Consider the following 26976-nt stretch of genomic DNA (forward strand, 5'->3'; position numbering starts at 1 on the left):
CTTAGTCATTAGACAAATCAAACAACAACCTACGTAGGATTTGAACCTACAACCTTTGTGCAAATGCACAATGCTCTACTAATTGAGCTAGTAGGTTATACAGGAGCAAAATTTGTCGAAACAATCTAAGCTAGTAGTTTATACAGGAGCAAATTTTTTCTAATGGAGCTACAAAATATACAACACAAGTAGCAAAGAGCATTGTCTGAATAAACATATAGATTTAGAGCAGCTTATTTTAGAACTAGGGACATGCGAACGTCAAAAAACTACCAGAACAATAACCATGAAACTATAAATCATATCATTTTAATATAGAAATCTGGTCCTCTAGCAAACTGCAGCTGCTGCGTGCATCATCATCAAAAGACAACAGGTTCATCACTGTAATTAGTAAAATGGATAATAATGCATTATGGAAATTCAAGCATTCATAAACAACCAATCTCTAATTAACCTACGAATATTTTTTTCTGATTTGAGAAAATAACCAGAAATCTCTTATAATTAAGCTAATCCATCACTTTTCAATTCACTCCTGAAACAGATCCAACCAAAAGAGCTTGAAACAAAATTGAAATATGAAGTCAGAGTCAAATTCACAAAGAAAGATATATATATATATATATATATATATATATATATATATATAAAAGAACGAAATTAAAGAACAATGGAGTATAATTGCAATTTGATAGAAAACCCATGAGGATTTACGATGGAATAAAACATAAATAATTAAATTATTATAACCTTAGAGAATAATTTCAGAGAACAGAAAAAATATGCATATAGATCGTACTTGGTCACTGGCTTTGGATTGATCTTTTCATATAAAGAGTTCTCTGGATTCATATATCGTAATGGGGAAAAAAATTAACACCTTTTGAGAGATTTCAATCTGAGAAGAATGATAAAGAGAAAAGTTTCATCAGGTGGGTAGTATTATCTAGTATAGCAGATTATAAACTATATAGTTTGTTTCTTAAGATAATTTCATGATAAACTCTTCTGAATTTATCATGCAGATATCATGATAAACTCAATTTTGACCTCTTTACCATTATTCGTATTCGGGAACGTAGCATCAAATTACCTCTTCACCTTTATTCGTATTCGGGAACTTAGAGCACAAGGCATAACCATCATATCATTTTGACCATAAACCAAAATCAAGTAACTTCAAGTAATCAAATTTCTCATAGGCATTTTATCAAACATCTTGGTTGCAAAAGCAAGAGCACCATATTTAACTTATGCTTTGATCAAAGAAACCAGAAATTCAAATTGGGGAATGAAATAAATAGCACCCACTGCCTAAAATTAATAAAATCCAAAATCAAACCAGTGCAATATGAAAAAGAAAAATAATAAGGAAGAAAAAGAGGAAAATAAGAAAAATTATATAAGAAACAGATTAGTGCACCTCCAGTTCGAATTTTACCTTTATCAACGCTCGAGAATCATCAACTGGGCATCATAAATTTGAATTGGGTAACGTGAATTTGACAGAGTCCCAAGGGAGATGTAGAATATGGAGGTTGAGAACGAGAGATGAGAGATGAATCAGATAGGGGAAGGACTCTAAGGGAAAATAGGTTATGTTCCAGTGAGAGAGTGGGAAGGAGTGGGTTTTTAACAATTTGGTGTTTGAAGTTTTTTGGGGGGAACTGAAATTTTAGAATTTCACGAAAATTTAGTGGCGCTTCTATGATATTTTACTTAACTGGTGATAAAACGTTACTATTGCAACAGTAGACTATATAATGCAAATGCAACGACATTTTCTATACCATTGCAATTGATATAATACTTGTGTACCTATTTTAAGTAGTCGTTACATTAAGTATCCTACTGTAATGGTACTAAAGATTCGTTGCAAGAGCTAAAGCTATTGCAACGATCTCAAATGAACCGTTGCAATAGCTTATCAATCTATTGCAACGGCTTACCAAGTGTTGTTGCATTAGACTCTTTTCAACTGTTGCCTTTGTTAAAAAATGTAGTAGTGCCAGTAGTAGCTTGGCGGTGGCTTTGGGACCCAGCTGCGGTGGCCAGAACGGTGACGAGATAGAGAAAGTTCTATCTCTTTAAATAGAACAAACCCCTATCAAAACTGAAAACCCCTTGGTTGAAGAGCGGGATACTGAAATATTGTAGCGGCAAAATGAAATTAGAAAATGTCTAAGTGCTAGTTGCCGAAATTTAATTTTCCACTTAAATTTTTTTCTAAAGTATATCAAATATTTACCTTGCAAAATTTGGGCATTTTGTCATTATAAATAGAAATATGCAAAAAAACTCGTGATTCTTATTTCATATCAATTTTATCTAGCCTTTCGAGTTGTTTAAACTAATTTTACTTCCTCCATAACAAAATAAATGTTACACTTTGGAAATTGCATTATTCACCTACTATATTTGACTATGTATTTTTTTATTATAGATAAAATCAACCGTTATTATATGATGTATTGTTGGATTCGTTTTAATGCATACTTTCATGATATTAACTTCTTATAATTTTTACTAATAAACAATGGTCAAAGTACTGCATCGAAAAACGTAAAAGTCATAGTGTAACATCTATTTTGTCACGGAGAAAGTATATGATTTCAACATATCGTATTCAATTAAGTAATCAAATATCACTTTCTTTAAACTAGGAAAACATGCGGTATTTTTCACATCACAGCACATTATCTTATCTCAATAAACAAACACATTATAGCCTTTGTTAATCGAATAAGTCAATTATACTTAAATATATACGTATAACAATATGACTTCATTATTAGCTTTGCCAGATGAATTAAAGTTGAGCTTAGCTTATTTGAATTTACTGAAACTAGCTAACTTAATTGACTTGAATTGAACTAATTGATCATAATCATATAAGGCTAGTTAGTTATGAAATAAATACTTTGTTTGAGTGTTTAATTGGTAGACATGAAGAATTTAGGAACGACAAAGCTTTTAAAAATTATAATGTAATCTCAAGTTTAGAAAATGAAACTAAATCACAAAATTAGCAGATTTACTTATATAGCTAATAATCGAGTCATTTACGTGAAATATAGTATAACAGTATACTTATATTGATGTATTATTGTATCAATGAGGTTTAAGCCATAGGTTTTCTTAATCGATACTTATAGGCTTCATATCAAGATCTTGTTAATAAGCAATAAGATTTAATCAATTAAAATATTGTTAATGTGCAAAATGATACAGGAATTTAACAAACCTCCATATATGTTATGATTAGCTTAAATGGAGCATTGTTATGTTGAACTAATCTATTGAGTTACAATGTTCTACATCTGTTGCAACTGAATTAGATGTTTTTGGTTCCATGATGAATATACTTAAAGTGATTAACTTAAGTATGGTATTGTTATTATCCTGAATTAAACTTAGGGTACTGTCAAAGTAGTTGTTTTGAGTTTCAATATAATTCAACTTAGAGACGACTAACTTAAACGGAGTATTGTTATATTGAACTGATCTGCTAAGTTATATTGTTCCACATTTGTTGCAATTGAATTAGATGCTTTCGTTCCGAAATGAATGCAACTTAGAGATGATTAACTTAAGTAGAAAACTAATGTTATTATCTTGAAATAGTTTATCGCCTTACATGTTGATACATCTAATGTACCATCAATTTCTTTCAATTTGACTAAGATACATGAGTTTCAAATTGAATATAACTTGTTAACGATTAACTTAAATGGAGTATTGTTGTCTGATTTAACTTATCGATTCACATAGATATATACCTTGAACCAATCCACTATTAACTTATTTTACGTCGATTATATATTTCAGTTTTCAAATGCATAAAGCTTAATGACCTCAACTTAGCTTTAATTTAAAGGTGGTCGATGATTAAAAAAAGCTTAAGCAATGCAACAATTGTTTTCCTCTTTCAATTTTTCTTTTTCTTTTTAGAGTTAGACTTGTACTCATATGGCCAAATCTACATCAATATAAAAGATATCTTTACGTTACAGGTTGATCAACGGAGTACTTGGTACAGAAATAGATATGCCTTTTCAACCATTAAAGCGTATATATTTTGGCGGAATCTCTTGCCCCTGACTCCCTGATGATAGTTGTATTGTTGGCGTTAAAAAAAAGATAAATTTGTGTTGTTTTTTTCCCATAATCTAATAACATCTAAATTATCGAGTAATTTCATAATAAAAATATAGATAATTTGAGTTTTGAATAAAATAATTAATTATAGCTCTAATTCTGACCATGATTGTCGATACGCATACCGGTAATCGAGCTAAATGTGGTCGTCCAACCCCTAGTTCATTGGAAACTCTTGTACTATCAACAAGGAACAAAGACATCAAAGCTAAAAATTAAATTAAAACAATTTTTAAGTCAAAAAAATTATAGTAGTACTTCCTTGTGCCCTATTACATATTTAAGTTGACTTCTTTGGTCAAAGTATAATAATTTTTAAAACTTATTATTTTTAAAGGATTTAATGAGATCCGATTTGATTTTTTGAAGTTATAAAATTTTCATTAAAAATGTTTAAAGCCCCCGCCCTTCAATATTTTGAAAATTTTCATCAAAAGTTTAAAAGCCCCACCCTCATATCACTCTGATTTTTCATTCTGGTTTTCATTTAACTCTCATTTCTTCATCTCTCTCTCTCCTAGGTTTTCTCTCTCCCCTTTACTTCCTTCTCATTTCTTCTTCACTATCTATCTCTGAAGAACCGTTGGATTATGTCTGTGGATCTTGAATAAATTTCGATGTAAGGTATGTTATTATGATTTTCTTGTTTCGAATTTTTGGGCTGATTTTTGTTCAGAATTTTTTCTCAATATTTTATTCTGATTTGTTGTTCAAATTTTTGTTCTTATCTTTCTCTTCAAAAAATTTGCTGCGATTTTTTTCGATATTTTGCTTTGATTGTTCGAGTTTTTCTTCTTATCTGTTCGAATTTTGGTTCTAATTTTTTTGAATTTTTCTCGCTTTTTTGTTTCTAATTTCATTTCCATATCTGATTCATGTTTTTTTTTGTTTTCGATTTTTTTCTGAGTTTCTCTTTCTTAATTTTTAGTTTTTAAGAACTAACATTTTTTAAGATCTGGGATCATTTTCGTTTTTAACAAATTTCGTTTTTCTTTGTTTTCGATTTTATCTTTTGTAAGTTTTGGTGGTGATTGTTTGATTTTTGATTTCTTGGGATTTGTATGAAAGTTTTGGTTGTGATTGTTTGATTTTCTGTTTTTCTGATTATTTAACTGTTTCTAACTATTCAATGGTGGCGATGGTGTTCAGACGTTGGTGGTGGCGGCGGCGGTGGTGTTCAGACGGTGGTGTTTAAACGGTGGTGGTGGTGTTGCTGGTGGTTGGTCAATGGGATGGGTGTTAGTAGTTGTGCTAATTACCTTAATTTTGTTAATATATGTTCTCTTTCCTGCTTAATTTTTCTGCTTTGTGCTTTTATCAATATAATACATCATTCCTTGTTTTCTCCCCAAACAGTAAATGCCCTAAAAATTATGGAACTGAGGGGATATTATCTGCTAATATGTTGTGGATTGACTATGTTTTCCAATCACTTAATTCTTGTTCTAGATAGTTGTGTAAGCCTACTAGAGGTAGTTTCAAGAAGAGTGTTATTCGATGTTGTAGTACAACCATGCTATATCATATTTAGAGCTAAAGAAATTAAGCGAAGTGGAACCAGATTGCTGTCTGCAGCCCGGATATATTAGTTCAGAATGTTAAACACGATGTATATGCTAGAATTAGCTCTGTAATGCCTAAAAATCCAGTTGCAGAGATAAGGACTGGTTCAATTGTACTCTGGCTTAGCTGATTGTATGTGAGTCTATTGTCTCTTGGTCTTGTTGTTGTTTTGCAGGTGTTTCTACAAGTGATTAGGGCTTTGATGGTACCCTTTCTAGAAGGTGAATATATGTTGCTCAATGATGCATTTGCAACTCTATGGTTTTGTACAAGGTAACTTTTAAGTATTTGATCTTTTGCAACGTTTTTATACCTTATAGCAACGCTATTGAAGCGTTGATATAGCTTAGTTATGTAGTCGAGCTCGAACCACCCTGTCTTTTCATTATTGTTGAGGGGTTCTCTGTTTTACTACTCAATGCAGTGAATTGAGTTACTTTTGTTAGGAAGGTCCCGATAGTAGGTAACTGTTACTTTGCTGTTCATTATTTGCTTTTTTTCTTTTAGCGAGTCTAAGTTATTGCTGTTTTTTTAGCGTGGTGTTTGCTTTCATATAGGGAAGTAACCTTCTTTCTATACCATAATAACCTAAGATTGCGTTCATATTGATCTGTTTTTTGGGTTGAATTTGCAGATTGAATTGCGTTCAAGTTGAAGTTTTATGTTGAAGATTCAATGAAAGTTGAATGTCGGTTGAAGATGGAAATTCTACATATTTTTTATTTTTTTATTTCCTCTTCTGAATGTTTGTATCAATTCGTCAAAATTGTTAGTAATAAGATTATACTTCTAGTTTCCTTTATTAATTTATAATGTTATTTTTTTCTTGTTTATGTAAGAATGTGCTTGTAACTGTTACTGTACTAATAACAGAATGTTGACGCTTACAAGTGTCTATATAGTAGCTTCAAATTGCGACATCTTCAATTGCAATGATGCTAAAAAGCCTCAACATTTTCGAAGCCTATGAGTGTCGTTAATTATTGGTGGCTAAATGTTCGCTGCTACTTTAGGGAGTCGATAATTTTTTATTTCGATGCTTATAAACGTTAAAAAATCCCAAAAAATTGTTGAAAATGTGGAAATTCTAGTTGTTGTTGCATCTAAAAACATCCTTTAGCGACAGACTTATGGTTGCATTAGATGCAACTTAAAATTAGAGACGAACTTATGGTTGTCTCTAAATATAAATGGCCTTACCACCAATGTAACATGTGTGCCCCAAAAAGGTGGTATTAGGGGCAACCTATTATTACCGACTGGCTTATGGTCGCCTCTAAATGTAAGTGGCTTTAGCAGCACTATAAGTTCTGTGCCTAAAAAAGGTGGCATTAGGGGCAACCAACAATTAGCGACAGACATATGGTTGCCTCTAAACAGAAGTGTCTTTAGCGGCACCATAACTTGTCTGCCTCTAAAAGGTGGCATTAGGGGCAACCTACAATTAGCGACGGACTAATTAGAGGCAGCGAGAAAATTGCTTCTAATCACCATTAGAGGCTACATATATATATTTAGATGCAATTTTAGATTGCCTCTATATGTAGTTTTTTTTGTAGTGTGACCCATTGGTAATTTACTTCCTTCTCGTTTCTCAACCAAGCAAAGGTGACAACAAATTTTTTTCCAGTTGAGACTATACCAACTATCTCCAAAAAAGGCATTTTGTATATGTTTGTCTTATATGTACAATCAATGACGAACACATAAGGAAACAAGAACATAGATCAACAACATCAGGATGAGCATAAACTATGTCACTAACCAATTTTGTTCCCACTTCTTCACGATGCCATTGTAGATAGTTATTATCAACAATCAGCTTCATTAGTTGTTACATCACATACCTACCACACATTGCCTCAGTTTTTAACTTCTGACAGGCATTATAAATATGCTTTTGTAGTCAAAGTATCTTCATCCACCCTACTAAGAACTCTCATGATTTGACTAGGCGGTACATGAGATTAGTTAATTCTTTTACCAAATTGACTTAACCTGCCAATAATTGCACGTCCCTCATTGAAATCGGGAAGATCATGATTGTGCTTGCCATTAATGACATAGACACTCCAACACCACCAACACACTCAATCGCTTGAAGTCGAAAAGGACATAATATTTTTTTGTATCGGTAAATTTCTGCACATCTACACGTTCTCTAGACTTATGCAGTCTATATCTCCCGCTTCTTTCACAATTGAGGGTAGCTTTTGCATTTCCAAAACCTTGCCCTTCACCATATTGTGATCGAGCGATGATTATCACCATATTATGCAGCCTACCTACTTCACGTAATGCTTTTCGAGTGGGAAATATAGTTGTAGTGGTGAAAAAATTCACTATAATCTGGTGTATTTTCATCAACCTCTTCTACATGGACATCATCCTGACAATTTATGAAAACCATAAAATACAAATGTTATCATAAATTTGATAAACATCATCAATCATCAATTATACAATAAATCACAAACAAAAAAACTATTTATACATCAATTTTCGAAATTTGATAAATATCATCAATTTTACATCTTGAATTTCATAAATTAAGTCAACATCATCAATCACAAACACAAATAGTAAATTGGGTTTGTTTTGTCATTAACTAGATTACATTCTTTCATAAGGTTTGGACGAAACATTTATATGTGTTTCGTGTGACCATCATGAAATAGAAAACACTGCTTCGTGCGACCTATATGAAACAAATGCAATAGTCTCTTAAATTCTTAACGAAACAAAATATAAGGTTTCGTGCAATCTGCACGATACAGAATATATTATTTCAAGCAAGCTGCACAAAATGGAGTCGATGGTTTCGTGCAATCTGCACGAAACGGAATTGATGGTTTCGTGTATCTTCACGAAACAAACTAATCATGTTCGTGTAGATTGCACGAAATAAGGCAAATCATGCATTACGAATCGTCCGACATATCATAATTACGAAAAAAATTAACAACTTACATCATATTGAAATTCGATTGGGTCAAAATTATGGTCCATTGAATATCAAATTAAAATTTGTAGATCTTCGATGAAGTTTTTTTTATATCTAACAGTTAGAGAGGAGAGAATATTTTTAGAGAGAGAAAGTTTTTTTAGAAAGAATATAATAATAAGGGTTTTTTGGGTTTTTTTTTTGGGTTGCGTTAGTAAAGTGAGGCTGCGTTTAGCAACACCCTAAAATCTTGGAGGAAACAAATTTCAATGTTGTAGGGGGGAGGGTTTTGGGGTTTGTTGGGCTTTTGGGTGAGTGATCCTGTGTGAGGGAAGCCCGAAATAAATTTTTCTTACCATGTGTTACCGAAAAGGGGTCCAAAAAATATATAAGAAGGTAAATTCATACGTAATTAAATTTAATAATTGGAAACAATAATAAATTTATCAAAAAAATGGTTATCGTAAAATGCAAATAGAATACTGAATAATAAGGTGAAAGAATATCATAAAGTTATAAAATTGTGTACAGTGGATCAAAAAGAACTAATTGGGACAAAAAAAAATTAGATTAAAAGACGTCAAATCCATATAAATAAGAGTAAAGTTACATATAATAATAATTTTTTTTACATACGTATATTCTGTTCTTGATAATTTTAGTATATTTATAATATATTTATTTTTTATCTACAAAACAATCAAAACATAAATCTTCAAAATTAAAAAATTCTCAAATAATGAAGAATATATTTATATATCTTATATGAGAACATTTTTTATGTGAGAACAAATTTAGGTTTAGAACATATGTAACATTTTTTTTAGAATATATGCAAACAAGTTTTAGAACAACATACTTAATGCTTTCTTTTAGGAAATATATATATATATATATATATATATATATATATATATATATATATTATATATAAATAAGAATAAATGTACATTGAATAAGTTACTAACCTATGCTAGATTTATGAGTTTTTATTTAAAAACGTGTTAGGGAATTTTTTTCAAATATTTTCAAACTAAAACCCTTTAAAATGAAGTAATAAAATATCACGCTCATTTTACGTAAGCAATAAAAATATGCCTATAATCATTAATTTTTTTTTGGTCTAACCTAAACTGGACCTGACCTTAATTGTTGAACATAGTTATTAACTTTAGGTTGAAACTTTTTGTTCAATTGTGCATGTCTTTCTATGATAGTTTTCTTATAAACGTGTAATTCTAATCTTTTATGATTATTTTTCTTCCAAAAAAACAAGTATATCTTAGCTTCTTTGAGTACTTATTTTTTTTTGTTAGGATAGATTCCTATTATTTACAGCTTATCAGATTGGTTTTTTCCTTTGATATTTTTATTTTAAAATTAATAGAATGGTAAGTGTTGTAATTTTTTTTTAGATACATTAGTCAAAAGGAGAGGACATCAAAGTACTCAAGAGTTTCCATATAATCTCTCCCTTTTCTTTTAATTATTAGACTTCATTTCGGGGAAGAACCAAGAATGAAATACCAAGAATGGGAAATATAAAAGAAAAAGTCCATTATATATATATATATATATATATATATATATATTATATTATATATATATATATATATATATATATATATATATATATATATATATATATATATAGGAGGAACTTTTCGGGAGCATAGAGCGTACCACATAGGATTTTCATGTCATCAATTTTATTTTTCTGTATTACAAAAATAGAGTTCTTCATATATTTAAATGCATATAACGAGCTTTGGATAATCGAAAATTAGAGTTTCTATGATTGCCATGCCATCAATTTTATTTTTCTTTTTTACAAAAATAGAATTCTTCATAGATTTCAATACATATAATTAGTTTTGGATAAGCGAAAATGAACAATTTAAATTATTATATCATGTAATTTGTGTATAACTTTTGCCACGTAATTCGGAATATATTATAATTTTTGTACAACTGAATAGTGCTCGAAATATGCTTCGAAATAAGATCCATATACAATATAGTTCTACAGCTTATGAATAGAGCGCGCCACACGTAGGATTGCCATGTCATCAATTTTTATTTTTATTTTTTTTTACAAAAATAGAATTCTACATAGATTTAAATACATATAAGGAGCTTTGGATAAGCGAAATAGAGTTTCGTGTTGAATGAACAACTTAAATTATTATATTATATAATTTGTATATAACTTTTGTTACATAATTCGGAATATTATAAATTTTGTACCATTGGATAGTGCTCGAAATATGCTTCGAAATAAGATCTATAAACAATATCGTTCTACAACTTATGAATAGAGAGTACCACGTAGAACTCTCATGTCATTAATTTTTATTTTAAATATAATAAATAATAAGAGTTCTACACATATTTAAATACATAAAAGGAATTTTGAATAGGGAGAAATTTACATTTAGTTTGGAATAAACAATATAAATTATTATCTTACGTAAATTGAATATAACTTTTGCTACCTAATTCAAAACGTTATTATTTTTTACAAATTGAGAGCGCTTGAAATATGCTTCAAAATGAGAACTATCTGCAATATAGTTTTACAACTTATGAAATTAAAGTATATTTAATTAGATGAATGGTAAGATATTTTTAGTCTTTCTTTTTTATAAATATAATAATAATTAAGCTATAAGTATAGTGTACAACATGTGATTATAACATTTTCTAATAGGTCCAACTTACGAAATTAGACATATTACTCTCTCCGTTTTCTAAAGATCTTCCTTATTACTGTTACTACAAATACCAAGGACGATTCATTTGTGTGGGGTGTGGAGTGGTAAAGTAGGAGAGAGAAAGGGAGTAAAATTGAATTAATAATGTAATGGTGGACTATATGATAAGGACATGAGAGGGTAAAAAGGAAAAAAATTTCGAAATAAGGAATAAAGTAAAAGAGGGAAGATCTTTTGGAAACACACTTAAATGGAAAGAGGGAAGATCTTTAGGAAATGGAGGGAGTATCTTTCAAAATCTCAGCCTTAATTGCTCAACTGAACCAAAACAATTTAGTATTGCAACAAAATTTATTAAGTAAAATTTATTGTTACAACAAAAAGTAAATCTATAGCAATAAAGTTACATATATATTAGAATTGTGGATGATAAAAAAAATTAGAGTTTAATTTTTAAAAACAAACTTAAAATATTATAGAGAGCTCCGTCTAAGTATGCATGTCATGTTATTATTTTTAATTATTATTTAAAAAAAAAATTGTGCTCACTATAAATACAAATACTTATAAGGTGTTTGGATAAGTGAACATTACATTCTAATTTTAGATAAACAACCTAAATTATTATACTGTGTAAATTGAATAACACTTTTGTTACAAATTTGCAATATTATAATTTTTTTGTTACCATTGGAGAGTGCTCGAAATATGTTTCGAAATAAGTTTCATATACAATATAGTTTTACAACTTATGAAATTTTATTTATTTGGATAAAAAAATAACGTACGATTTATTCTTTATTTTGATTACATGTAAAAATAACTATAAAATAGCGTATTATATGTGGGACATTATCAATTATATCTTTGAAAATCATACTTTGAAAAATTGAGTTGTATAAAGATAAAAATACATATTTATAATTTTGAACCTATAGTATACCATGGTGGCATTACATGAGTCAAATGAAAGTTGTCAACGACATTGCAGAGGTATTATTCAATTCACTATTTTTTTTATTCATAAAATATTTTATTGTGTACATAATTATTCATATATATTTTTTTTTTCACATATATCTATATGTCAAATCTTATTCTTTTCTTCATGAACTTGATTCTACTAAACTAATTGGAAAATCAAGGTTCCCGCTTCTAAACTATTTGATGTCACGAATCATCAAAAAATGAGAAAGTTTGATTAGTCGTGATAGGGTCATGATGGATGAAGAGATATATGTTTCTCTAAATAGTATTTTCGATTATTAGTAGAGGTTAAGTTTATATTTAATTAATTATAATTATGATACCGTCATTATGATTTTTTTTCACTTTTCCATCTTCCATTCAATATGTGTTAGTACTTATGTGCCATTAAAAGTTGAAGCTGTGGTTGATACTTATGTTTTCTATAATTTTATTTTCCGTCATGCATCTATTAAATAAGTACCCTCTACTTTCTTCAAGTATCATTGGGGTGTTCTTCATGTTAAAATTGTGTTAACTATGTTAGTCATACCAATTATCGGGATACGTACTATGTAATAATAGACTTAATTCCAATATTTAGTTTAATACTAAAAAAATATAAAATTTATATGTTGTAATAAAAAATCTAATGACAAATACTTTATCCATTCTTTTTCTACTGCAACAATGGGTTTGAGCATGTTTTTTAAGGAAATAAAAATAAAAGGATAGTTTAGCATAAAGGTACGTGTTTAATTAACAAGCGTAGGGGATAAGTAAATCCTTAATAAAGTAAACACAACTTTACGAGACAATTTGATTAGTAATTAAAAATGATTTTATTAACATAAAGTAAAGGCAATATTGTCAATTATAATTATTTTTTTTAATAAAAGTGGAGTGGTCTAAATAGATAAAACTACCCAAAGTGGTGATTATTGCAATAGAAAAAGAATAGAGGAAGTATGTAAATAAAATGGCGTTGAAAAATCTCATTTTACAACAAGACAAAATCAACCATGTTAACAAAAAATTTGCAAAAAAAAAAAATATAAACAAGAACTCGTACAACCTTCAAAACAATATAATAATATAAGAGAGAAAGGTGGGACAAGTGGGGAAATTTTTGTTGATTAACAAAATAATAGAAAAGGTTGATGTTGATAGTTACCTTAAAATTTTAGGATATTATTTTAAGATATCAAGTTTTTCTTATCTTTTGATTATCTTTCTTGTATAGGATAATATTTGCATTTGATATAATTTTTTCTTCCTTTTACCTTTCATCTTTTTTAGAAATTTATCATATCTTCTGCGATAAAAATTTATCATATCATTTAGCATCATTTTATCATTCATCATCTAGGTTTTATTTCATCATTTTCCACACATATGTTTTAGACTAATATATTTATCATATCTTCCCGTCAAAAAAAATATGTATCATATCTTAAGATCTTTTTCAAATCATCATCCAAGTATTTTTTTTTCATTTTCGATGTATATCATTTAGGGGCATATATTTGTCATATCATATTGTATTATTTAGGATCATAATCCACCGTAATTAATTTCACCAAATATTTTTTCCTACATTTTTAAGAGTAGTGTTGTGAAGGTGAGCTCTTTTTGTCACATATAGAGTAATTACTCCTCCTGTGTCTACCTGGAGTTTTCATTTTTTTCATTTATATTGTCCCAAAAAGATATTACATTTTCTTATTTTGCATGGCTCCACCAATCAAAATATTATTAGACTTTCATTTGCTTTATTATATGACCCATTTTCCAATAAACAAGATTACTTTGTAAAGTGATCTACATTCTCTGTGCTCAATAAATAATCCAGGAATAGTACACCAACTTCAATTTTTAATTCTAAGGTAAAACAACTAAGGTCCTAATGATTTCTCATTAATACGTATGCCTAAAAGAAATGAACACTCTATTTAAGGATTGATTAGGTAAAGTACTTCTCATTAAAAAAAACCAAGGGTAAAGTAGAAAGGGTATAAAGAGATAAAGATGAGCAAGCAAGGGATGAAATGTCCAATAAAAGAGTTAATATTTGGACAAAACAATCAAAACCTTCCTTAAAAATGAGATGTTCATAACTCTTTAAAAGCCCCCTAGAAAGTCATGGAAGATCCAAACACCGAGGTAGAGGTGCCATTGATTTTTTTTTTCAATAATTAATGTTGTTCAAATTCTATTATTTTTAGAACTCTAGAAGATCCAAACACGGAGGTAGAAGTGTCATTGTATCATGGGAAAAAAATACAAAAAGTCAAATGTTGTAAAACCACGAATAAATTAGGAAGCTTCCTCTTTGAGAAGCCAAAATGTTTGAGTTATATATTTGAAACCCCCACAAACATGTAGACACAGCGCTTACATAAACAAAATGTTAATCAAATCCTGAGAAGTACCAAAAGAGCTAGAGCATCTACGTGGGATACTTAAATTAGAGGTTCAAATTTGGCTCAAAAAGCATGAAACAAAGTGGTTTAACAGAAGAACATTGAGCTGCTGACATTAGGATGAAGCTTAGGAAGTTGAGGTACTTGGAAACTACCCGCAGATGTTACACCGCCATGACTCGAAGATGTCTCAGACATGTCATCGAACTTCATGAACTGACCAATCTGACTGGCTGCAAGATGCGCATAACATACAGGAGCAACTGCCATAACACAAAGATGCAAAGCATACTCCCATCAGAAAATAAGAAGATACAACACAAATGTATATCCTGGCAAAAACAGAGAAATAGAAATGTAAAATCAGAAACTCGCCTACAGAGATAGCTGTTGTGCTTCGCTGGTACCTGTGCAACAAATAGGACACAAGTATCAGAAAATTGGAGAAGACAGAAATACATTTTAGCTACAAAACCCAGGTTTGTGATCATGATTGACGAACTATACATACGAAGCTTGATAACAAAGATTTCTCGGCATAAGTGGGGATAAAATAGAAGACATAATGTTTGATGACTGATACTTACACATAGGATAACGAATGAACCAGATCTTGCAAATCATTAGCTGAGAAACCAATCTCATCAAGCAGCACATGATAATGTGTTGGCCGAGTTGTTCCCTACAAAAATTACCCGTTTTGAAGCTATAAGGAATCACACAATATAAAACACAGAATATATCAATGAAGTACTCACTATCATTCCAGCATGTGAGCACATGTAAAAGTCATTGTTCTTGGGATGACAGATGCTGTTATCGACAACAGTTCCTATAAAATCATACAAAGAAAAAGAATTAGTTTACAACAATGTAAAAGGTTGACAAAACTTGATTAATGATATATGTAGCATACCAGCCGGAACATTGTCTGGAGATCCTTGCTGGAAAAACTTAGTATGGTGATTCTTCTGTGCAACAATTAGTGTAAACTTTGGAGCCCAGCTCTCTTCTAGGAACTTGCAAGCCTCTTTTATCTGATCCAGTTCAATATTCAGAACTTGACTGAACTGGGATTCACTGACACCATCTCTGGACCACCATACAGATAATATTATGTGATTAGTAACCACGATTCTGGCTAAGATACGATTAACAACAGATAGAGGTAACCGTTGTAGGTGTAATTCAAATACAAGAATTCTTTTGAACAATCAGAGAAAAGTAAGTGAGTTGATAGTAATTAATCTCAATAGAAAATTCACGGGCCAGATGGCGAAACAGAAATGTCTATACCTGAATATAATGATGTGCTGTGGTTTTTGCTTTCCAGAGCTCTGAAAGAAGTCAACCAACAGTTCCCTGAATTAACAAGGTCGAAAAAGTCAGTATGATATGAGAACTGGAACTCCATGATTACTTACATATATCCAAGTCACGAAAAGCTACCTAATCATGCCATCATCTTGATTAGTTCCAGGAACAGGCTTAAAGAGGGCATCTATTATCTCAACCTTGGGAGACTGTGTACGCACTGACGCTCGATAGCGAGAAATGGATGGCCATCCTCGGGAGCCTACAACCTGATACATGCGTTACACACAAAACATACTCAGATCATATAGTAGAAGAAGGATGTGTACACAGAGTTGTGAAGAAATGAATTTACAAAGTGTAGTTTGGAAGAGCAGGAAACACACCGCAGCAATTGATGGAACATCAGCACGTCCTGGAGAGCCATGTGAGACATCCATCCCAATGATTACAGTAGGAACCTTGGACACCAAAGGTATCATTCTTGAATGTTCGATGGACAACATAGAATTAAGTCCACCAAGCTGAGAAATACAAAGAAGGAATTAGTGCATTTAAAGATAAAAAAATGTGGCACAGTAAGTGGGAGTTCTCAAAAGTAAGGAAAGAAGTACCTTGGCATTGATTTTCAGCAGAACATTTGTGAGATACTGATCATTCAACCTTGTCGGAGCTATGCATTGGGTCACAAGACCAATTTCAGCTAGATTCTTCCTCTTCCATGGCCCTTCAATCCCCCAAAACAACATAATTATCTCACTGATCCTATTAGCAATAAACATGGCATCAAGAAGAGAACATTCACTAACCATAGATATCACAGTTCTTCCTCTCAGGAAGAACGCACAAAATCATTTGAGGTGGACCAGGGAGTCCATTCTTGACACTTTCCATCATCTTTTCCACCCTTGCAGGAGCCGGCAATCTTCGATCTTGAGGGTTCTCGTTAAAGACTTTAAAGGGATCACTTACTTTCTACATTTAGAAATATATAAATTTATGAGATCATAATTATGGCACAGCTAAAATCCACACTTATAGAAATTATTATATGAGGACTAACCATTCCTTTCCTCTGACCACACTTCACAATATCTCTGCATAAGGTGTTCATATCAACGCGTGCAGAAAAGTTGACAATTACCCAGTTCTGTAAAGGTTTAGCTGGTTCGAACAATCCCTACATTAACAAACGTATTGTCAGCTCTACAGGCCACAGGAGTAAGGCAGTTATTAGCTCAGCATGTACAATGAATCAAGTATATTGTACCTTATTATTGAAGTTCCATCTACCATTACGAGGACTGAAATCCTCGCCATTTCCGACTCTTAGCTGCAAAAACGAGGATAGTGAAAAAAGAAACAAAAGGATAGTTTACATTGTCATCAGAGACACCACATCATGTCATCCAGCTGATCAGGACATGATTTGCAGATAAATTTTCCATTATCGATTCATGGCTCAAATTTTTCAATTTTTTTTATACACAACAGCTTTTGAAAAGCACATATCTCATTGTATCAAGCCACTCATCCTAATTATGCAGAAAGATATTTGTTACCTGAGGTGGTTGCAAGACACGGCCATCAACTCGAGCAAATTGAGTATTGATAGAGATGCCAGATGAGTTGAGCAGCGGATCTGCCGCATAGTTGCTACTCGTCAAGGCCTAGAAAAGGAAGAGTTTAATGCCATTGGAAGGTCGAATATGAAATGAAATCTAAATGCAGTTAACAAAGAATTTACGTATCATACATCAGTCAGAACTTTCATCCTCTCCTGGGGCTTCTGACGTGATTTTTCAACAAGGCTTGCTCTTTGTAATCCAGACAAAGACTTTGTGTATCTTTGCAGCGAAACCAAATCACATAGCTGTTAAATTGTACAAAGAAATTCAGCATCTATGTCACATATAACATGGAAGGGTTCCTGTAGTTCCATCGAAATTCAGTTATCACCTCAATCGGAAAGTATGAAGGCTTCTTTGGTTTGCCAACATTGATACAGGGAAGATCATCAGAATATTTCAAGCGGATGTCACGGTGTTTCAAAAAATAATCTGACACGGTTATCTCGACACTCTGGCTGTCCCCGTTACCATTTCGTTGCCTGAATTCAAACCTGTACCATACAAAGAAATACATAATCACCTGAGTTATGACAATGGCCCACTAGAGTCCATTAAAAAAAATGAAATGTTAACTTACGTTTGCTGCCTACAGGGTAGATCACTCAGACCAGTGATTTTGAACTCCATGTTTGAGGGTCGGGCAGTGATTCTCAGGTTTTTCAACGTTCTCTTAGCCTGTTAAAGCTCAGAGTAACACATATTAGTCATAAAACTCTTATCAAGGTAAACTATACCTACTTAATTCAGGATAGCAATGTCACCTTGGTCCAATCAATCTGGAAAGGATCACGAACATTTTGGTTTGCGATGAGAAAGTCCACCACAGGGCCAGGCCGGACAATCATAGTAGTTGACACATCTACACATAGCAATGATAAAAAGTTAAATATCACCAACACAATACTAATGTTTCATGTATATAACATTATATCATCTATCGACTTCTTTGTTAATGATTATATAGTGCTAACCTATATTAAGAGAAAGTCCTCCCTGGGTAGCCCTGAAACTTGAGTGAAATCCTCTACACCCAAGAACTCCACCGCCTATGTCAGTGAAGTTGCGTGGCTCGTTATGGAAGAAAGACTGACGGACTAGAAGACAGCCCCTAGAAATGCATACAAGTGGTCAAGTCCAGTGTCACAGGAGAAAACCATCCACTAAACCAGAAAGAAACAACTCGAAAGCTTACTGTCTTGCTGCATGCTGTCTCAATATGATATCAAGAACTCTCACTGCCTCTTGAAAATGCTCAGAATCCTGACCACGCAATGCATTTGTTATCGCCTGTAAAGGGATCTTGGTTGCATAGGTAATCTCAACCTTGTATGTCTTTGACCTCTGTGGCCGCCTAAGCCTCTTCCTTTCACCGTTAGGGTCTTCATTTTCCGTAGGGCTACCACCCCTCCCACCAGGGCTTCCTCCCCTTCCACCAGATCTAGTAACAAACAACTTCCAACATAAGCATGTGCGCCAACATAGACAAGTCATATCAACACAAAATCAACACTTGTACCTGTTAGATTGTTGGTCCTCCAAGATGACATCAAAATCAACCTTGGTACAAGGAAGAGCTCCGAGTGTGAACAAAGTCTTGTCTCCATCATAGGCAAAATGCTTACCGCCAAGCTCAGATTCATATGTTTCATGTAACTTATCAAGCACTCTTCTTCCTGTGCCTTTGGCTTCAACAGCAGTTCCATCTTCATAACTCATCTTAACCTGCAAGCATTTACAGCAACAATAAGAAATTTATCCAGTTGAATCCCAACCATCACCATTACCATCATCAGAAATAGTAAATATATAAAGGAGACATACACTATATTGGTAGAAATGACCATCAGAATTAGGCATCTTGACTTGAAAGTGGTTAGTTATGAGCTGTATTTTTTGTCCCTTGGACCCCAAGCCACAACGAACCATAGGAAGCCGCTTTGGTCCTTGTGAACTCTTTGGTATGTCAAGCTCTGATTCCTTAACAGGTGTAATGCCGAGAGGAATAACAGGCGGTGGTGGAGGGAGCGCTGCTCCATTAAGTTCTTCTTCACTACCCATCTTCTGAACCAAAGCAATTGGCAGCAAGTGCATAGCTCACAATTATTGTAATACAAACAGAATCCAAATTAAGCAAACAACTACAGACTGTTTTCAGTCAGAGAACTATAAAAATAAAATCTAAGAATTCAGATTTATATATAGCAAGTAATAGCAGCCATTAATAATTACCATAAGATTCCATCACAAGTAGCAAAATAATTTTCATTTTCAACCATCAAGAATCCAAATTTCCACCTTGATTAGTAGCAAATTATCATTTTTAACTCGTAAACATTGTAAGAGTGTAAGCTACTAATCATTAATTAAACTCACATAATCTTCTTCTCTTCAAACCTTTCAAGTTTCAACCCCTAGAAGTTTTACTTTCATAACTTAAAAGACTACACAAACCTATCTCCAAATGAAGGTGCAAGAGTAACAGCAAGTTTGAAGCAAAACAAAATCATTTATCAGGAGGAATATGTCCCCTCCTTCCGAAATAAGTTTGAAGTAACCTCCAATTAATAATTTAGGACATGCAATAATGTAACAGAACAAACAGTTTTTGTGATAGTTGTGTGAAACATCTAATTAAGTCGCATAAAAACACGAAAATTTCATGAATATATTAATTTGTAAGCTGTGGAAACCAAGAAAAGCTTTCCAAATGTAATCAAGCATTAATCATGTTCTTCATGTTTAGAACAAATGTAACTAAGTACTCCTTTTAAGTTCCAACTTAAGAAACTTTGACATCCTTTTACAGAAATACAGTATATGGTAAAAAGTATTAGATTTGGGATCTTATTGCTTTTTTTGAATGTTTATTGACAAAGTAGAAGTATGAGCTTATGATAATTTCAACTAATACCTAATTACATATAACAACAATTAGGATTGTGCATTAAAACCGTAAAAAGCAAATGTCACTACTATTATTCGATAACTTCGAATATAAAAGCTATAACCATCCTTATAAAAACCGATTATGAATACACATTATTAGTAGGAATTGTCCTTTGTCACAACGATATTTTGTACAATTCTGCAAAATTATGGTTAATTTAAAGATTTTCCAAATGTTGTGTACTAAAAATTTCCTTTTTTTTCCCTTAGAATTACAAAAATGCAATTGTGATATGCAGTATCACCCTATCGCGATTATATTTTGTTAGTTTTCTCATTAGTCTCCTATCCACGTAGATACCCATTATTAGTCCTAACACAAATAAAACTATGGACTTACATAATTACATTTGAACAATGACTATCATATATCAAAGTAGGAACATAAATTCACAAACATAACAAAAGAAGAAATTCTACCAACAATTAAATTAATGACCCGACGAAAACTAAAGGGAATTGTAGACTGATAACAATTTTCTGGGTAAGACACAACATTTACCCTCCATCTACAAATTTGTACTTGATCTAGTGGTTTGATTTGTATCTCATAACTTTAAGGTTTTGGGATTAAACCCCATTAGAGCCACTTTGGGAATGAGAATTTCCCCTTACCATTCCCCCCACTGCCAAGGGTTCCTTGCCTGCAAACCCGGATCGGGTTGACCCATGCGAGGTTTTGGTCCAATTAACTTACCTTAAAAAACATTTACACTCCACCTCAACCAAAAAAGGAAAAACATTGTAGGAAAGACTCTATGATGCAACTGTACCAATTGAGAAGGGTGTGTAACCAGGTGAAAAATGTGAAAATACAGAAAACAATTATCATGAAAGATAACTACATATTTTAAGTTTTTTTACTCCCACTGTTTTCTGTTTTTTTTCTTTAGCTATGCAGTTTGCCGATGCAATTATTTGATCCTAATATCTCTAAATCCATATTATTAAAAAATATAAAATTGAATATAAATAAAATATTCATTTAGACAAATTAGACAAGACTCTACATGATTATCTTTCTTTTATATACTGAGAAAATTTTAGAAGATTTACTCTATTTGTAAATAGTTTCAAAAACTAAAAATTGTCAAAGGAAGTATTCTTTTTGTTGTTTTTTTATCTCTCTCACTTTTCCGTACATATTTCCTAATGCATATATTTGAATTTAAATATCTTACATACTATATTGGTAAAAATTATAACAATTGAATATTAATAATGTACTAATTGAGAAGAATCAAATAAAATCCCCACATAACTATATTTTTCTTTATAAATTGAAAAGATTATCTCTTAAGTATGAATAGTGTCAAGATTATAAGTGAAAACGATAAAAAAATATGGAGGATGTATTTATTAGTTCTAATAAAAAAAATAATACTTCCTCCGTTCCGTTTCTAAATAAATGCAATATTTGCATAGTGTTTACTATTCATGGTTTAAACTTTAATTAGTTTTGGTGATTTATATTTTAGAAAAAACATAGTCATATGGGATCTTGTTAAATTCGTTTGAATGTGAATTTTTTTTAATATCAACTTTTTATAATTCTTACTTATTGATAATTGAAAATATTAATGATTAAAATAATGCAATGGCAAACGTAAAAACAAGAAATATTACACTTAGTTAGAAAGGGAGGAAGTATGATATAATTCCTTTCTTTTCCAAATAAATGAATTACTTTTATGAAAAGTTTAAAAAACCTATCATTTTTTGAGAATTCTGAAAATAACAATGAAGCTTTTATTTTCCTTTCAAATTTTTTGAAGCACCCATTACACTCTCTTCACTGGTACTTCAAAAGGCCGTTCTCGAGGAAATAAACTTTTTAAAATTTATTAGGAAAATATAGTATAAAGCAGAGGGAAAAGAAGATCACAGCGCCATAAAAACATCCTCAAAACGTCAAACGTCAATTCAACAAAAGAAATATAATAAAAAAAATTAAGCAGTCTATTCGTAAGTTTCCAAAGATGAAAGTGACATAATAAAATAAAGTAAAAAACTAAGAGACTTTGCGAAAAAATGGTAAATAAATCACGCAGAAATCAGATACTCAGAAATAAAATCTTCCCTTCTAACTTTTGTTTTAAATTTTTTATGTTAGTTTTTATTTTTTATATTAGAAAAGATAATTGGTCGAAGAACGCTAAACAGCCTAAAAAACAATAGGTCCATTAAGATTGGTACTCGACTAATCTACCACTATAAATGAATCCTTCAATGTGTTCAATAATAGGCATTAATATTGGTACTCGACTAATCTACCACCAATCCCTTATAACTTTTCTTTTGATACACTTATCATACCACCTCTGTTTTTTCATGTGCAATATTACAAAGAAAACGAAACATAAGCCTCAAAAAAATAAACCTTCTTAGCATAAAAAAAATGAAGGTAAGAAACAAATACTGAGAAAACCTAAGAAATCAACAGCAAATCAAGCATAATTTCGAACCCACAAAAAAATCTACATTATTATAGCGAGAAACATCAAGCCAACGAGATAGTGGCAGAGAAACAAATAGAAAAAAAACGTAAAGTTGCGATGAAAAAGGAAAACACACATAATTTAGCAGGTACCCACAATATAGAACTTGTTTAGACGTAGGGAACAGTAACAACTAACAAGAGTGAAAAGAAAGAAAAAAAAAGTTATTTTTGTGTTGGTTTATAACATGTAAGAATAAAGATGAATATAGAGGGAGAAAAATTACAGTGAGAAAAAGAGAGAGAGGCGCTGATGAGGAAGATAGAAGGTAAACCCTAGATGGAAGAACAATGTTGCTGACTTGCTGCAACTTTAGGGTGTCTTTCTCTTTCTCCTTCTCCGTTGTATGGTGTAGTGTGGTATAGGGAAGGGAAGAGTCAGTATTAATACGACAAATAGAATGAGGAGAGCCGCGATTCTGTAGCTCTCATTATATCAAGGGTTATTTTATTTTAATTTTTTGACATCGGAAAATCATACAAAAACAAAAAAACGAAATTTATCTCTATTATATAAGCCAAGGGTGGAGGTGTGGTGTCCTCTTTTGAAGTGACCAAAATACCCTTAATGATCTAATCAATGGAATAAAAAAAATTACAAAAGCAAATCATTTAAAAATTCTCATTCCAACTTGCCATTTAAAACAAGTTTAAAATGGTATATGCATCAAATACTTCAATCAAAAATTAAATGGACAAAATATTTATACCTTATAAAAAAAAGATGGCATACATAACGTGCACATGAAAAGTCTGAACATTCACTACCTTTGATACTATTTAATTTAGTTAAACCAACTCATTATTTTTGTTCTTTATGTTCAATATTCATTCACAAAAAATTAATGTTAACAATCACTCACAGCCTTTTTATTTTTTACATTAGCGAATTAATATATCTAAATTCATCTAACTGTTGAATTTTTAACATTTAAGTTTAATCATAAATAAAGTACGAATGGAGTATCTAATAGAATAACAAATTTTGAAATTAACGCACGCATCGCGTGCATATGAAAGCTAGTACAAATATATTAAAAGGCGTGCGTGATAATATATACACGTTATGTGGCACCTTTGTTACTTCTAGAGATGTAAATGGATCGTGTTCGAGGCGGGTGGAACGTCACCCACATCCATCACCCGCATCCACCCACTCCACCCGATCCATCCGTCACCCGAATCCATCCATCCATTTGTAACCGGGTTAAACGGATGGATCAGGTGATAAACGGGTGAAATCAAATAGTATTAGGAGAAGAAAGAAAAATTACTAACAAGAACCACTAATCCATTTATATAATTCTACTTACTATGTAAAATCGTCTCCAAACTAACCATAATCCACATTATTAACATTTATATACTTATATTATCATCTTGTAACTTTTGGGCTATAGATTAATAAAGCTGTAAAAATGAAAAAGCCAAAAATTAAAAAATTATATATTTTTTAATTTAAACAAGTGACGGATCGGGTGGTAAACGGATGATGGGTCGGGTGATGGATGAAAAAATATCACCCGAACCCGACCCGCATCCATCACCCGATTATCCGTCACCCGGCTATCATCCGTCTAAACCGGGGTTTTCACCCACTTAATAAACCGGGTGGAGCGGATGGTCGGGTGATCCACTGGATATTGACATCTCTAGTTACTCCACTAGAATTGTCCAAGATTTGAACTCGTGACCTCTTATTATTATACATGACACAATTATCATCACAACCAACTTTTAATCATGCTTTAAATATCCACATTATTATATTTGTACTTTTTAAATGTTGAGTTTTCCTTAATATATTTTAGTGCGAATGGAAAAAAATGCATATTAAGTTCAAAAATACAATATCAACCCGATGCAATACCCGGTCTAAATACTAGTTAAAATGTAAAAGCAGGAATATGAGGTGTTCTGACATAAGTAGTAATGTGACAAGCCTTCTGAACATCCAGGCGTGCAACCTTGGTAACGCGACAATATTGTAGGGACTTACCAAGCGTGAGAATATCCTGGAAGGAATTGATGGAGAGTGGAGAAGTAGTAGGGTTGCGTAGTCCATATACCAAATTTTCAGATGCAGTGTAAAGATCAATTGGATGATAGCCTTGTTCCTGGGTCCACCAAAGAGCATGGAGGTAGGTCTGAGCCTCGACCGCGAAGGGGTCTGAGCGTAGATACACTTGCCATGTTCTGTGTCCGGGGGAGAAGAGGTGGTGCAGGCCATCCAAGCGATGCTAGCCATTGAAGAATGTTTCTTCCAAGAACCATCAACTTGGATGCGGATTCCAGGTGTGCCTTGTGTAGAGAGATCAATATGTGCAACACAGAAGCCTGGAGGGAATTGGGGTTCACGCCATTGTTTCTTCAAAAGCTTAGGCGCCGAGATGAAAGAACTATGTTGCTGGAGGAGGGCATTCACAAAATTGCTCATAGTTTCAAGAGTCGGCGTACTCTGTTTGAAGATCCTATCATTGCGATTACACCAGATGGCCCACAATGTAGCAATGAAAATGGGGATACGATCGCCGTGGGCACCATCTTGTTGCCTAAGATAGAGAAGTCAGGCAAGAATCCATTTTTTAAAGGGAATGTAGGTCGTTGTTTCAGAGCAGATACCAAAGGAACTCGTACGGCCTTACTTGAACAGGATCAAGGGTAATTTTAGGGGTACATAATTTGGGCAGTTTTGCTAGGCAACCAAGGGGTGGGGTTTTTAATGGACTCTATTACGGATAATTTTGGGATTTCACCTTTTTTTATTATACTCGCATTAATTTAAGTATATTAGTATCCATGTCATTTCAAATTGGTACTACAAAAATCTTCTAGAATGGTATTCAAATCACTAGTAGAAAAAACATTATTTGTTACTGTTAAATATATGTAAACATATTCTGGTATATTGTATATTAGAAAAGTCAATATTATATTTCTAGGAATTAGCCTACATGCATGCTACTGTTACTTTGTATAAGGCGTAATGCATGCTCATGATCATACTGATGTTAGTATATATTAACTACTATGTGAATAATAACATTTGAGGAAAATATTCCATTATGGTATCAGATTTCTAGGGTATTCTCACTATCTATTCTTCCGCCAGCGCCCTAGTAGTCCCATTATTCTTCTTCTCACCACTACCATGACTGAGAACAAAAGCTCATTTCACTCGGCTCTCGTGGTGTCTAACATCTGCAATCATATTTCCATCACTCTAGAAATGGAGAATGTTCAATATTCGACATGGGTCGAGCTTATTAAAATTATTACTCGTTCTCACAAGGTCCTTCACCATATTATTCCTCCCGAAAAGCCGACGGTCCTGACTTCTGAGGATGAAAAGGAATTATGGTCGACTCTTGATGATACAATTCTTTCTTGGATTTATGCTACGATCTCTAATGATCTCTTGCACACCATAATTGAGCCTGATACTACGATCATGGACGCTTGGAATAGACTCCGGGACATCTTCCAAGATAACAAGAATTCCCATGTGGTAACGCTTGAAGCGGAGTTCTCCAATACAAAAATGGAGAATTTTCCTAATGTCTCAACTTATGTCAGCGTCTAAAGTCTCTTGCTAATTAGTTAAAAATGTTGGTGCAGCGGTGTTTAAAAGTCGCCTTGTGATCTAACTAGTCTCGGGTCTCATACGCACATACCGGCGTGTCGGAACCTTGATCCGACAGAGTGACCTGCTCCCCCCCTTTTATCAGGCTCGCTCTATGTTAACTCTTGAGGAGGCTGGCTTCGCTAAGGAGGCCGCTACGGGGTCTGAATCAGCCATGATCGCATCCTCCGCATC

The 26976-nt window shown here is 32.3% G+C and overlaps 2 protein-coding genes and 1 long non-coding RNA gene across 4 annotated transcripts; 1 reads left to right on the top strand and 2 right to left on the bottom strand.

Moving 5' to 3' along the window:
* Positions 1-1714, bottom strand: LOC125496384 (uncharacterized). Of its 2 annotated transcripts, none has more exons than XR_007273046.2 (3): positions 1445-1714; positions 492-538; positions 1-384 (listed from the first exon to the last, which is right to left on the bottom strand). It is a non-coding gene; the product is annotated as an uncharacterized LOC125496384 (long non-coding RNA). The 2 variants fall into 2 exon arrangements; XR_007273044.2 differs by having other exon boundaries at positions 492-562.
* A 12944-nt stretch (positions 1715-14658) lies between these two features.
* Positions 14659-19827, bottom strand: LOC104907636 (protein argonaute 4A). The gene is made up of 21 exons (XM_048643063.1): positions 19538-19827; positions 19233-19438; positions 18909-19154; positions 18688-18824; positions 18478-18575; positions 18294-18391; positions 18045-18207; positions 17842-17958; positions 17648-17755; positions 17356-17418; positions 17149-17265; positions 16895-17060; positions 16700-16812; positions 16472-16609; positions 16221-16354; positions 16068-16133; positions 15688-15863; positions 15530-15603; positions 15359-15453; positions 15147-15178; positions 14659-15034 (listed from the first exon to the last, which is right to left on the bottom strand). Exons 1-21 carry the CDS (start codon positions 19805-19807, stop codon positions 14859-14861), a joined length of 2793 nt encoding a protein of 930 aa, XP_048499020.1. The 5' UTR covers positions 19808-19827; the 3' UTR covers positions 14659-14858.
* A 6483-nt stretch (positions 19828-26310) lies between these two features.
* On the top strand, positions 26311-26742 carry LOC125496618 (uncharacterized). The gene has a single exon (XM_048642125.1). The coding sequence runs from the start codon at positions 26311-26313 to the stop codon at positions 26740-26742; it is 432 nt and encodes a 143-aa protein (XP_048498082.1).
* The last annotated feature ends 234 nt before the right edge of the window (positions 26743-26976 follow it).

The sequence above is a fragment of the Beta vulgaris genome, chromosome 4, assembly GCF_026745355.1.
Source record: "Beta vulgaris subsp. vulgaris cultivar EL10 chromosome 4, EL10.2, whole genome shotgun sequence".
NCBI classification, from domain to species: Eukaryota; Viridiplantae; Streptophyta; class Magnoliopsida; order Caryophyllales; family Amaranthaceae; genus Beta; species Beta vulgaris.